General features: G+C 41.9%; 1 protein-coding gene across 1 annotated transcript in view; it reads left to right on the top strand.

Annotated features, from left to right (window-relative positions):
* Nucleotides 1-9,106, top strand: part of chrd (chordin) — a 95,175-nt gene extending 86,069 nt beyond the window's left edge. The window contains exons 15-16 of the mRNA XM_037678439.1: nucleotides 7,358-7,471; nucleotides 9,020-9,106. Coding sequence (XP_037534367.1) covers nucleotides 7,358-7,471; nucleotides 9,020-9,106 — 201 coding nt within the window. The remainder of the gene's footprint in view (nucleotides 1-7,357; nucleotides 7,472-9,019) is intronic.
* The last annotated feature ends 3,481 nt before the right edge of the window (nucleotides 9,107-12,587 follow it).

The raw sequence follows: 12,587 nt of genomic DNA, 5'->3' as shown, positions 1-12,587 counted from the left end.
AACTATGAACATGTTCCGAGGGAGGTGGGGGACATTGAGTCTGAGTGGACCATGTTTCGTGCCTCTATTGTCGAGGCGGCTTACTGGAGCTGCGGCCGCTTGGTTGTCGGTGCCTGTAGCGGCGGCAACCCTCGAACCCAATGGTGGACACCGTCGGTGAGGGATGCTGTCAGGCTGAAGAAAGAGTCCTATCGGGCCTTTTTGGCCTGTGGGACCCCAGAAGCAACTGATGGGTACCGGCAGTCCAAGCGACATGCGGCTCGGGTGGTCGCTGAGGCAAAAACTCGGGCATGGGAGGAGTTTAGAGAGGCCATGGAGAACAACTTCCGCACGGCTTCGAAGCGATTCTGGTCCACCATCCGGCGTCTCAGGGGGGGAAAAGCGGTACGCCACCAACACTGTTTATAGTGGGAGTGGTGTGCTCCTGACCTCAACTTAGGATGTTGTGGGTCGGTGGGCGGAATACTTTGAAGACCTCCTCAATCCCACCGGCACGTCTTCCACTGAGGAAGCGGAGCCTGGGGACTCTAGGTCGGGCCCTCCAATCTCTGGTGCTGAGGTCACCGAGGTGGTTAAAAAGCTCCTCGGTGGCAGGGCCTCAGGGGTGGATGAGATTCGCCCAGAGTTCCTTAAGGCTCTCGATGTTGTAGGGTTGTGTTGGCTTAAGCGACTCTGCAATATTACGTGGACATCGGGGGAAGTTCCCCTGGATTGGCAAGCATAGGGCCACAGGTTAAAAAAACACTAGATCAATTTACACTGTATGAAATGTCTGTGTGAACAAATGTGTTTTAAGCAGGGATTTGAAGTGAGGAAGGGAAGTGGCCTGCCTGTTGTTGGGGGGCAGGTTGTTCCAGAGTTTGGGGCCCATGACTGAAAAAGCCTGATCTCCTCTGAGCTTCAGTCTTGTTTTTGGAACAGCCAAAAGCTGCTGATCTCTCAGGGCCCGAGAGGGAACGTAAGGTTTTAGACTCTGACTTCAAGTTTGACAAACAAATCAGCTCTGTTCTGCAGAAAAGCTTCTTCCAACTCAGACAAGTAGCTAAACTCAAGCCAGTGTTGTCCAGACCTGGCCTTGAGAAACTAGTCCACGCCTTTGTCACGACCCGATTGGACTATTGCAATGCACTCTATGCTGGGATCAGCCAGGCCTCCATCTCACGTCTTCAGCTCATCCAGAATGCTGCTGCTCGGCTTTTAACCGGAACTCGTAGGTCTGAACATATTACTCTAGTTCTGTCCTCCCTTCACTGGCTCCCTGTTCGTACGAGGATAGTCTTTAAAATTCTTCTGTTGACCTTCAAATGCTTAAATGGCCTCGCACACCTTTACCTCTCTGAGCTTCTGGAACCATCCCGAGATTTTTACCAGACTTCTTCGGATATGGCTGAAGAGAGTCCAGGTTGACAGGATCAGAGGTGGCAGTTGAGCTAGTGCTAAAGACAATGACTTCAGTCTTTTCATCATTAAAACTTAAAAAATTTGAAGCCATCCAGGCCTTAATGTTGTCCAGACATTTTAACAGAGGGTGAATGGAGCAAACACTTGCTGGTTTCACAGGTAGGAAGATCTGGCAGTCATCAGCATCACCATCAAGTCATTGGTTCAGGTATGTTGACGACACCTGGGTTAAAATTAAATCTCAGGAAGTCCAACATTTTACTGATCACATCAACTCTGTGGATAAATACATCAAGTTCACATGAGAAGATGAAAAAAATGGCAGGTTGGCTTTCTTGGTCTGTGAGGTCTCAGTCTCTGATAGAGGACATTTGCAAACTGAGGTGTACCGCAAACCCACCCACACAGACCAGTATTTGCAGTTTGACTCCCATCACTCTTTGGAGCACAAGTTAGGAGTCATCAGGACTCTGTATCACAGAGCAGACAGCATCCCCACTAACTCAGGAGCCAGGCAGAAGGAGAAATCCCACACAAGACAGGATCTAGAGCAATGTGGATATCCTAACTGGGCCTTCCTGAAAGTAGAGAAGAAACCCAAACAGGACTCCAGTCAGCCATCAGGTGAAAAGGAGGAGCCCAGACCAGTGGTCATTCCGTATGTTGAGGGAATATCAGAGAAACTGAGACGTTTATTTTCTAAGCATAACGTCCCAGTGGCTTTTAAACCCCAAAATACATTACGGCAAAGACTGGTTCATCCCAAAGATCCAGTCCCCCGGCACAAACAGAGTAATTGTGTATGCTGTTCAGTGTCAGGAGGGCTGTGATCAGTCTTACATCAGGGAAACTAAACAGCCACTAGCCAAAAGGATGGCCCAGCACAGAAGATCAACATCATCAGGCCAGGACTCTGCGGTCTACACTCATCTCCAGGCCAGCGGTCACTCTTTCAGGGATGAAGATGTTCACATCCTGGATAGAGAGGAACGATGGTTTGAGAGAGGAGTAAAGGAGGCCATCTTTGTGAAAAGAAATTGTCCATAATTAAATGGGTGGAGGCCTCCGGGTTCAACTGTCCCCCTCGTACAATGCTGTGATTGCTAGTATCACTCAGCCCTCTGTGAACAGTAAACAGCCATCAGGTGCTAATGATCCATCGTTAGGCTGATGGTCCTTCTTGACCATGTGAGCAGCTGGTTTTGGTTGTCAGCGGAAAACTGGTTAATCCACTCTGAGAAGGTGCTATTTAAGAGACTGAGCTGAATACAGCACCCCAGACTGAGGAAGTTTTTTGGATGAAAGACGAAACGTTTCTACATTTTTTTGCTTTTTTTTTGTTTTTTTGAATGTCCAGAGGACCAGATTGAACTTTTTTAGATTTTTCAACCTGGATTATTGAGCATGCATCAGGATATGTTGACTATAGCCATTTCCATTCTCTTGGCAAAATCCACCACCTTCCTTACTGGTTTCTTTCCTTTGACATGAAACCTACCCATCACTTCCTCATCCCCTCTTTTTCCTTCACCAACATGTCTATTTAGGTCTGCTCCAATCACCACTCTCTTCTCCCTGAGAATACTCTCGTCACTTCTTCAAGATCTTTCCAAAATGTATCTTTCTCCTCCACATCACATCCAACCTGTGGATCATAAGACAACATTTAACATCAGACCTTCTACTTCTACCTTCAGGCACATCACCCTATCTGATACTCTCTTCGCCTCTACTACATTCTTTGCCAACTCCTCCTTCATGTCTTCCCCTACTCCATTTCTTTTTCTATCCACACCATGGTAAAACAGTTTGAACCCTGCTCCAATGCTGCAGGCCTTCTGCCCTTCCACTTGGTCTCTTGGATGCATAAAACATCTACCTTCCTTCTCTGCATCATGTCAGCCAGCTCTCTACCTTTGCCTGTTATTGTCCCCACATTTAGAGTTGCAATCCTCAGTCCTACTTTCTTCACTTTCCTCTTCTCCCTCTGTCTCCTGACACATTTTCCTCCTCATGGTCGAAAAGTAAACGCATTGATTTCTGAATATTTGAGACTAATAGACCTGTGAGCTGTGCTGCTGCTGGTGTGGCACTGTTTTTGTGTACTCAGTTAGCAAATTATATTGAAGAATTTGTGCATTATTTTGTTGTCTAACCTCACCCACATTGTACCCACCTCAGCTCGCCTAGTTATCCCTTTGTCACCCGCCCCTCAGGTTTATGATTTAATGTCAAGTCGTCAAATTTATTCATAAAGCACATTTAAAAATGTTACCAAAGTGCTTAACAATAAAATCAATGACAGTAATTAAAGAAAAAATAAAAACAAAATGTAATTAATAGCATCAAAAGTAAAACATAAAAACACAAAACAATGAGACTAAATCAAATCACACTGTGTTAAATGTCAGTGAAAATAGGTGAGTTTAAAAAAATATATATTTAAAAGCAGGGAGTGAAGTGGCCTGTCTAATGTTGGGGGGCAGATCGTTCCAATGTTTAAGGGCAGTGACTGAAAAAGACCGATCTCCTCTGAGCTTCATCCTGGTTTTTGGTACAAAAACCTGTTTTTGGCAGATGATCAGATGATCTCAGTGCCTGAGAAGGAACATATGGTTGCAGTAGCTCAGGGAGGTATGAGGGTGCAAGGTCATTTAGGCACTTTTAGGTTAACATGAGGATTTTAAAATCTAATCTGTTACGTACAGGGAGCCAGTGAAGGAAGGGCAAAACTGGTGAAATATGCTCAAGCCTACAAGTTCCTGTTAAGAGCCGAGCTGCAGCATTTTGGATGAGATAAAGACATGACAGGAGACCTGACTGACCCCAACATAAAGCACATTACATTAATCAAGTCGGGTTGTAATCAAGGCATGGCCTATTTTTTCAAGGTCAGGCCTGGTCAACACGGACTTAAGCTCAGCTATCTGTCTTAACTGGAAGAAGATTTTCTGCAGAACAGAGTTGATTTTCATTCAACCTTTATTTAGACAGGTAAATCCCATTGAGCCTCCCATTTAATTTAATTTGATTATTAAACTTAAAGTCAGAGTCTAAAACCATCCCGAGATTTGTAACAGACTGCTTAAGAAATGACTGAAGAGAGTCAAGATTTACAGGATCAGAGACAGCAGTAGAACCAGGGCTAAACACAATGACCAGTTATCTGCTTTATGAAACTTAAAAAATTTGAAGCCTTAATGATGCCTTAATGTCATGAAGACATTTTAACAGAGGGTGAATGGAGCAAGAACTATTTGGTTTTACGGGCAGATAAATCTGACAATCATCAGCATAACAATGAAACAAAGTTTGTGGTGCTTTTAGGTACTGTTAGGTACTCGACTATACTGAACACTGAAATGAAGATGGGCAGATTTAGACCAGTTTTTTTAATATTCTCTTTTATCCTTGGTGTGGACAGACCTGAGCGTTCAGGGCTGTAGCCTCAGATGTTTTCTAAATAACCCTGGAGCTCAAGACAGAATAAATTTAAAGATCAAGTCAAATTAAGCAGAAATGTCCTAAAATAATTTAAAATTTAAAAATAATTTGTTTGCCTAAAAACACATTGAGGTAGGTTGTACTTTCTCAGCAGGCAGCATCTGCTTCAATACACCTATAATGAAAGTCTGTGGCTTGTAAACAATTGCATACAAATTACAGGAGTTGGAGAAACTATGGAGAAAATGTGGTGCAGGGATCACAGATTTCTATTTCTTAATCAGCTGTGGTAAAATGCACTAACCTTACAATTTATTCCACTTATTCAGTGAGGCAGAAGGCTGACACAGCAAGTGGTGAAAATCGCTCAACCCATGCTGGTGTGACCCACATGGGGACAGTGGCAGGTGGGGAGTTTGATTAGCGTGGCACACCTGTCAAACAGTAACATATGAGAGTTTAGAGAGGAAGATGAAGCTGTAGGGAAGCTTTACACCGCAGTGGGCTGGTATGAAGATAAATTAGTTTCAAAAGTAGTCACAGAAGTGTACAACAAGGTTTGTATGTGTACAATAAGATCCACGGGTGTACCACAAGACCCCGCAACCCAAATAGGAAGAAGCGGGTAAAAGATAATAGATGGATGGATGGATGGATGGATGGATGGTGTACCACAAGATTCACAAACACTTCAAACTGCACAAGTAGGAATATGCTTCACTAACAAAGTGTCTAAGGCCCTGTTTACACGAAAATGATTTCTGGTGAAAATGGAAGAGTTTTGTTGCATTTGTACTGTTTGTTTACACTAAAATAACAAATGTTTTCTTTGACAACGGCTCAATTTGAGAACGGGTTCCGGAGTGCAAGGGTTCAAAAACGTCCCGGTGTCCGTTGTCGTGTAAACAGAAAAAATGATGTTTTCTGTCAGGGAGTCTCTGGCTCATGCGCAGTATGACACTAAACATAACGGCTTCCTACAATCCACAGAAGAAGAAACTATCGACAATGGACTGGCATGATTCCCAGTCAATGTTCTCTTGAAATGTGGTGGTTTTATAATTTAAAGTCACCCTAAGCAACAGTTGAACCTTGTCGTCTGTCCATAGAAATATGTGATTCTCTGCCATCTCAATCATTGTAGTGGCTTTCAGGTAGAGCTTTTTTTTTACGCATGCACACTTCAAGTTTCAAAGAACATCGCACCAATTAGTGGCATGGTGACGGAATTACACCTTTTCCTTGTCTACCATTGCTGTGTAAACAGAGATTGTAATTAGAATGTTTTCATGTAAATACGTTAATAGAAATGGGGAAAAAAACATCTGTTTTCATTGGATCGTTGTCGTGTAAACAGGGCCAATACAAAAATCACCTGCTGTGGATGGATCAGTAAATGTAAATCCTTGTTGAGTGAAACCTGATCCTGACGCTCCCATGGCCTCTGGCATAATTCTTGCCCAGAAAAATTAATTATTCTCAGTGGCTTGTGTTTAAAGTTTTACTTAAAAATGAAACATGTACAGCAAAAAGGTAAGCAAAAACAACTTATCCACGAGTTGGTAATTAAACAGAAAAAGAGCTAGGGAGGTCAAAAAACTGTTTGGCTTCACTCCCCAACTAGTCTGTCTGGACTTTCTTTCCTGACATGCCCCACCCACATCACATGACTTAAATAAACATGTTACCAACCTCAAACCAACAAAGATCTACACACAAAACAAATAGCTTCAGTTATACATATAATCTTTACAAAATTTACTTTAGGCTCCTACAGTAAACATGAGCGTACAGATCAGCTTGTCTGTGAACATCCCTTTTGAGACTTTTTTACCCCTCCAGACTCACAAATGTAATGTTGCGTTCAAGGCTGGTGAAAAACTGGGACATCTGAGCCTTACCAGATTTACTGAGTTATTAGGAAAAGACTTGGCACAGCAACTCATAACTCTTATATTAAAACACATATGCTTACTTTGATGTTACTGGATTCATAAAATGTTTTTGTGGATATCAAAAGCCTAAAATGAGTAGGTTATTCTTCCATCCATCCATCCATCCATCCTATTTACCCACTTCTTCCTTTCCGGGTCACAGGGGTCACTGGTGCCCATGTCCAGCAGTCACTGTGCGAGAGGCGGGGTAGGTTATTCTTCATGTGGGGAATATATTATTATTTTCTGGTAATATTACTGGGAAAATATATTTTCCTGGCAGTTTTTTTTCCCCATGAGATAATTCCCCCCCAAAAAATACAAAAAATTGTATGGCATAGTCAAAGACTGTATCTGAGGGTACAAAGTAAAGCAGAAAAAATCCCTGAATGTTTTGTAAAAAATACCTAAATCTTTTATTTTGAAGCTTTTTATTTTTAGTGTTCATATATAAAAATGGTATTTTTCTTAGAAAATTTCAAAGAAGGTATTGCACAACATTTGACCCACACATGTATGCAAATATATAAAATCTATGGTAAAGTCATGCAATGAGGCTTTGTTTTCTCCCCCCTCAGGCACAAGGAGTTTTAAAGGACCTTAGTCTTGAATTACTGCAACACCTGGATCAAGGAATGGCCTTCATCCAAGTCAGTACCAAGATGAATCCTCAAGGAGAAATGCGAGGACGGGTAAGTCCTAAAAACCACAGTATCACATTTTTGACATTAGCTTTTAAAGCATGTAAAAATAGGATGTGAGAGCTTAACACCTGTTGTTTGCTTGTGATTACACCTAATGGACCAAAAACGAGCAGTCTCCCCAGAGACTTTTAACCACCTGAAGCTTTTTGGGTCCGTGTGAATATTTTCACTGACAGGTGTTTTCTTGTTGAGACTTTAAAGAAGAGTTCACTTTATTGGGCTACTGAGACGTACAAACCAAACACAGATGCCCATAAACTCCCTCTGTTTATAGATGTTGGACCCAGGAATGCAGACAAACATGAGGAGCTTGAAGAAAAAAAAACTAGATTTATTAAGCAAAACAAAAGACTGTGACTGAAAAAAACTACAACTGAACAAACGAAGAGACATAGAGGAAACCCTGATCAGACATGAAGCACACACAATGCCAAACTTAATGAAAGATGAATGACTTTATGGACAGGGACTGATGACTAGAGTTGAGACACCTGGGTAAAATGACAACTGAAAGCAGATTAGAGTGGGTGGGGCAGGAGCTGAGGAGCAGAAACTGACTGAGAAAGAGTGAAATGATGGCGCAGGAGACAATGAGAAAAACTGAAACACATAAAAATCAATAAAAAAGAACAAAATGTGAAAATAACAAGTGGCATGCCAATGTCCCCCATTGCAGAGAGCTGAATATTGAATGTTTTTATTTTTTGGAGATGAGTGTTTTTCTGGACTGGATTTTGACCTGGCAACCCAGTTTTTGAAATGAACCTTTCACCTTTTTTAAAGGACCTAAATCAGACCTTAATCATCCTGTTAAGATATCCTACTCACAACACAGATGAACATTTATGGTGTGAGCAGGGCTTAATTTGTAAACCAAACAATGGCGGAATGCAAATAGTGGGCAGTGGTGGTGGTGTTGGGGGCGTCCTCCCCCAGAGAATTCTGAATAAAGTAGATGTAATTTCCTGAATTCTGGTGTATTTTACAAATGTTTATTGCAGTAGATTAACATGAAACAAAAGATGCCTTGTCTCTTGTAAATGAGTCCCCGAGGCTCAGTGAGATTAACCTGTATAAATAAAGGTTGAATGAATGTAAACTCAATTATTATTGAAATCTCTACAACTGCAAAGCGTTTTAATGCAAAACCACGGCAGCTCTGCAGGTTCACTTCAGGACAAACTGAGGTCACCGATTGGTCAGTTGCTGACGTGCCTACTGGATTGATTGACAGGTGGCACAACTCGTGTAAACAAAATCATAGATTTTACTGGCCCGTTTAAGACTGTCATCATTTATTCCATATTTATTCAATGTTTTGGTGAATCTAAGGTTTGAGAACTTTTTCCTTACAAAATCCTAATGATGGTTTCTTTATTTTTCAGGGGTGCTGATTTAAAATTTAGGGGTGCTTGAGCACCCCCAAAAGAGGCTGAAATTGCCACTGAAGCCAGTTCATATTTATAATTTACTTTTAAACACTTTATGTGTGATTTATAAGTGTATTAAGTGCAGGACCATTTCTTACCTTTCCAGTTGTTTCGTATATTCCACACCACGGTCAGGTGCACCTCCTCACCCGCCTCCCTGCTCTGCATCGTGGGACAACAAGCGCTGCTCTAAGTTTTTGGCCACACTTGGAAAAAAATCTGCCTAATATTTAGCTCTTTGTCACTGGCTTAGAAAAAAGTTGCTCTCAATCCTTCTGCTCAATCCAGAAAAGCGTCCTGGTCGCTCCGACATCGTTTCAAATACTCTGACTGCACGACAAACAGCTTTATGAGGCGAGATCATCGTCTCTTTGTTGCAGTTCAGATAACTCCTACAGTTATTCAAACATCAGATTGTTCACAAAAGTGCAGGAATTTATGCGTAATGCAAAACGTTTAATTAGATTTTTGTTTTTTTAATAAAATTGTTCATGTCTTTGAACTTTTTGGGGCAGAGAGTTTTTTAAGAGTAGAAGCGGAAATGTGAAGTGACAGCTCTGATGTAATATTAGGAAGCTTGTTATATTCAAAATTAGTGTTTATGTAATTATTTTCAGTTTACATATCCAATATAAGTTGTATTCATTCAAGGCAGTCAAATTTGTTCATACATTTATTATTATTAGGCCTGAGAGTTACGGGATCCAAGCAAACATTTACCGTAATGCACCCTGTCAAATAAGAGTGTTCCCAGATCCAGTTCCGGCAGGATCCAGCTCAAATTAAGCCCTGCGTGTGACAACTTCCATTTTGGTGTGTGCCTGTATCTAGGTGTAAAAAAGGTTACTTTCGAAAAGTGGGTTTCCATGTCAAAATCAAAGATGGCTGCCACCATAAATGTCACAAGTGTCTGTGTGTTATGAGCATTATAACTTGAAAAATAAGGAATGAGTTGAATACCATTTTGGTATGTGGCTGCATTTAGGTAAAAGAAAGGTCACATTAAAAAATTGGTTGCCACATCAAAATCCAAAATGGCCACCATCATGTATTTACTGTAATTTCCGGTGTATAAGCCGCTACTTCTTTCACACGCTTTGAACACAGCGGCTTATAAAATGCAGCAGCTAATTAATTGATTTGTAATTTAATTTAATTTTTAATTTTATTTTGACAGGCTAACAATCTTACTGCCGCCAATAAATGTTTTGCATTGTCACACCCGGGAACTCACATAGCTGTCCAACACACTCTCCTCTTGGGTGTGGGTCTTCGTGACACAGAGTGAATACCGCAGGTATTCATGACAAGTACCTATCTCACTCATGGTTACTGTATGCTACTGAATGGACTAACACATAATGAACACATACACTACGTAGGCTAAGAAGAACAGACTAATCACTAAAAATTATGCTTAACAGCTAACCAAAATGACTAAAAATTAATTATATCCATAATCCTCTCTGTGGCCATGTGACCAGCAGTCAACCACAATGAACCAGTGAGGTACTGTACTTTCACTGAGTCACAACATTTGTTATGATGCGTAACCATGGCAACAAGGCAGTTTTCTACAACCAACTGCAACTGAATAACATCTCAAAAACTCATATAATATCTCAACTTCTTCTTTTTTTTCTTTCGGTTTTTCCCTCTTCAGGAGTCGCCACAGCGAGTCATCCTCCTCCACCTCACTCTGTCCTCTGCATCCTCTGTCCTCACTCCAACTACCTTCATGTCCTCTCTAACTGCATCCATATACCTCCTCTTTGGTTATCCTCTTTGTCTTTTTCCTGGCAGCTGCATCTCTAACATCCTTCTACCAATATACCCACGGTCCCTCCTCTTGACATGTCTAAACCATCTCAGTCTGGCCTCTCTAACTTTATCTCCCAGTTTTTCAACTTGTGCTGTACCTCTGATTATCTCATTCCTCATCTTATCCAGCCTTGTCACTCCTAAGGAGAACCTTAGCATCTTAATTTCAGCCACTTCCAGTTCTGTCTCCTGTCTTTTTGTCAATGTCTCTGTCTCCAGACCATACAATATAGCTGGTCTCACCAATGTCTTGTAAACTTTTCCTTTGACATTTGCTGACACCCTTTTGTCACAAATCACTCCTGAAACTTTTCTCCATCCACTCCATCCTGCCTGGACTCTCTTTTTCACTTCTTTACCACATTCCCCATTTCCCTGGACAGTGGACCCCAAGTACTTGAAGTCCTGCACCTTTGTGACCTCTGCTTCTTGTAGCCTCACTGTTCCACCAGCCTCCCTCTCATTTACACACATGTACTCTATCTTACTATGGCTGACTTTCATTCCTCTTCTTTTAAGTGCATACCTTCACGTCTCCAAGTTCTCTTTCACCTGTTCTCACCACAGATCACAATGTCATCTGCAAACATCATCGTCCATGGGGATTCTTGCCTGACCTCATCTGTTAGTCGGTCCATCACCAGAGCAAACAAGAAGGGGCTCAGAGCTGATCCTTGATGCGATCCCACCTCCACCTTGAAGCTATCTGTCACCCCTACAGCACATCTCACCACTGTCCTGCTGTCCTTATACATGTCCTGTACCAGTCTAACATACTTTCCTGCCACTCCAGATTTCCTCATCCAATACCACACCTCCTCCCTCAGCACCCTGTCAGATGCTTTTTCTAAATCCACAAAGACACAATGTAGTTCTTTCTGACCGTCTCTGTACTTCTCCATCAGCATTCTCAAAGCAAAGATGGCATCTGTGGTGCTCTTTCTTGGCATGAAACCATACACTTACAGATAGTCACCTCTCGTCTAAGTCTTGCTTCCACAACTCTCTCCCAGATCTTCATTGTGTGGCTCATCAATTTAATTCCCTGTAGTTGCTACAACTCTGTACATCACCCTTGTTCTTAAAAATGGGCACCAGCACACTTCTTCATTCCTCAGGCATTTTCTCACCCTCAAATATGCCATTGAATATTTGAGTAAAAAAAACTCACTGTCATCTCTCCAAGACATTTCCAAACCTCCAATGGTTTGTCATCAGGTCCTACTGCCTTCCCCTTCTTCATTCTTTTCAGAGCTTTCCGGACTTCACCCTCACTAATCTTTCCCACTTCCTGGTCCACAGTTTCTATGACCTCTACTCTTCTTTCTCTTTCATTCTCTTCATTCATTAGCTCCTCAAGGTACTCCTTCCATCTTCCCGTCACACTGTCCTCACATTACCATTCCTATCTTTAATAAGCCTAACCTGCTGCACATCCTTTCCAGCCTGATCCCTCTGTCTTGCCAATTGGTACAAGTCCTTCTCGCCCTCTTTAGGTTGTTTTCACACCAGATAGTCCGGTAGACTCTGTTTGGTTTGGGACCAATATTCATGACATTTTGTTTACATTTGAGCTGGTGCGTTTGCATTCACACTGCACTGTGCAGTCGAGCCAACCTGTTGAACCAACCTATTCCCGCGCTCGCCTTTAGGGGTGCTGCACCAAGAACTACTGAAAGAAACGACACAAAAACCTCTGAAGACACGTCTTCTTCTTCTGTAAATAAAAATAAAAACGAAGTGGCATCAAGTTTTAGCAGTTTTAGGAGTTATATTTTGTCATTTTTCAAAAATGGACTTAGCATGAGCAGAAGATGAGACAGAAGACCATGGAGAATATTGTTTTTCCACAC

The sequence above is a fragment of the Nematolebias whitei genome, chromosome 6, assembly GCF_014905685.2.
Source record: "Nematolebias whitei isolate Nwh7 chromosome 6, NemWhi1, whole genome shotgun sequence".
In the NCBI taxonomy this organism is placed as follows: domain Eukaryota; kingdom Metazoa; phylum Chordata; class Actinopteri; order Cyprinodontiformes; family Rivulidae; genus Nematolebias; species Nematolebias whitei.
This window is presented reverse-complemented; position numbering and strand designations above follow the sequence as displayed.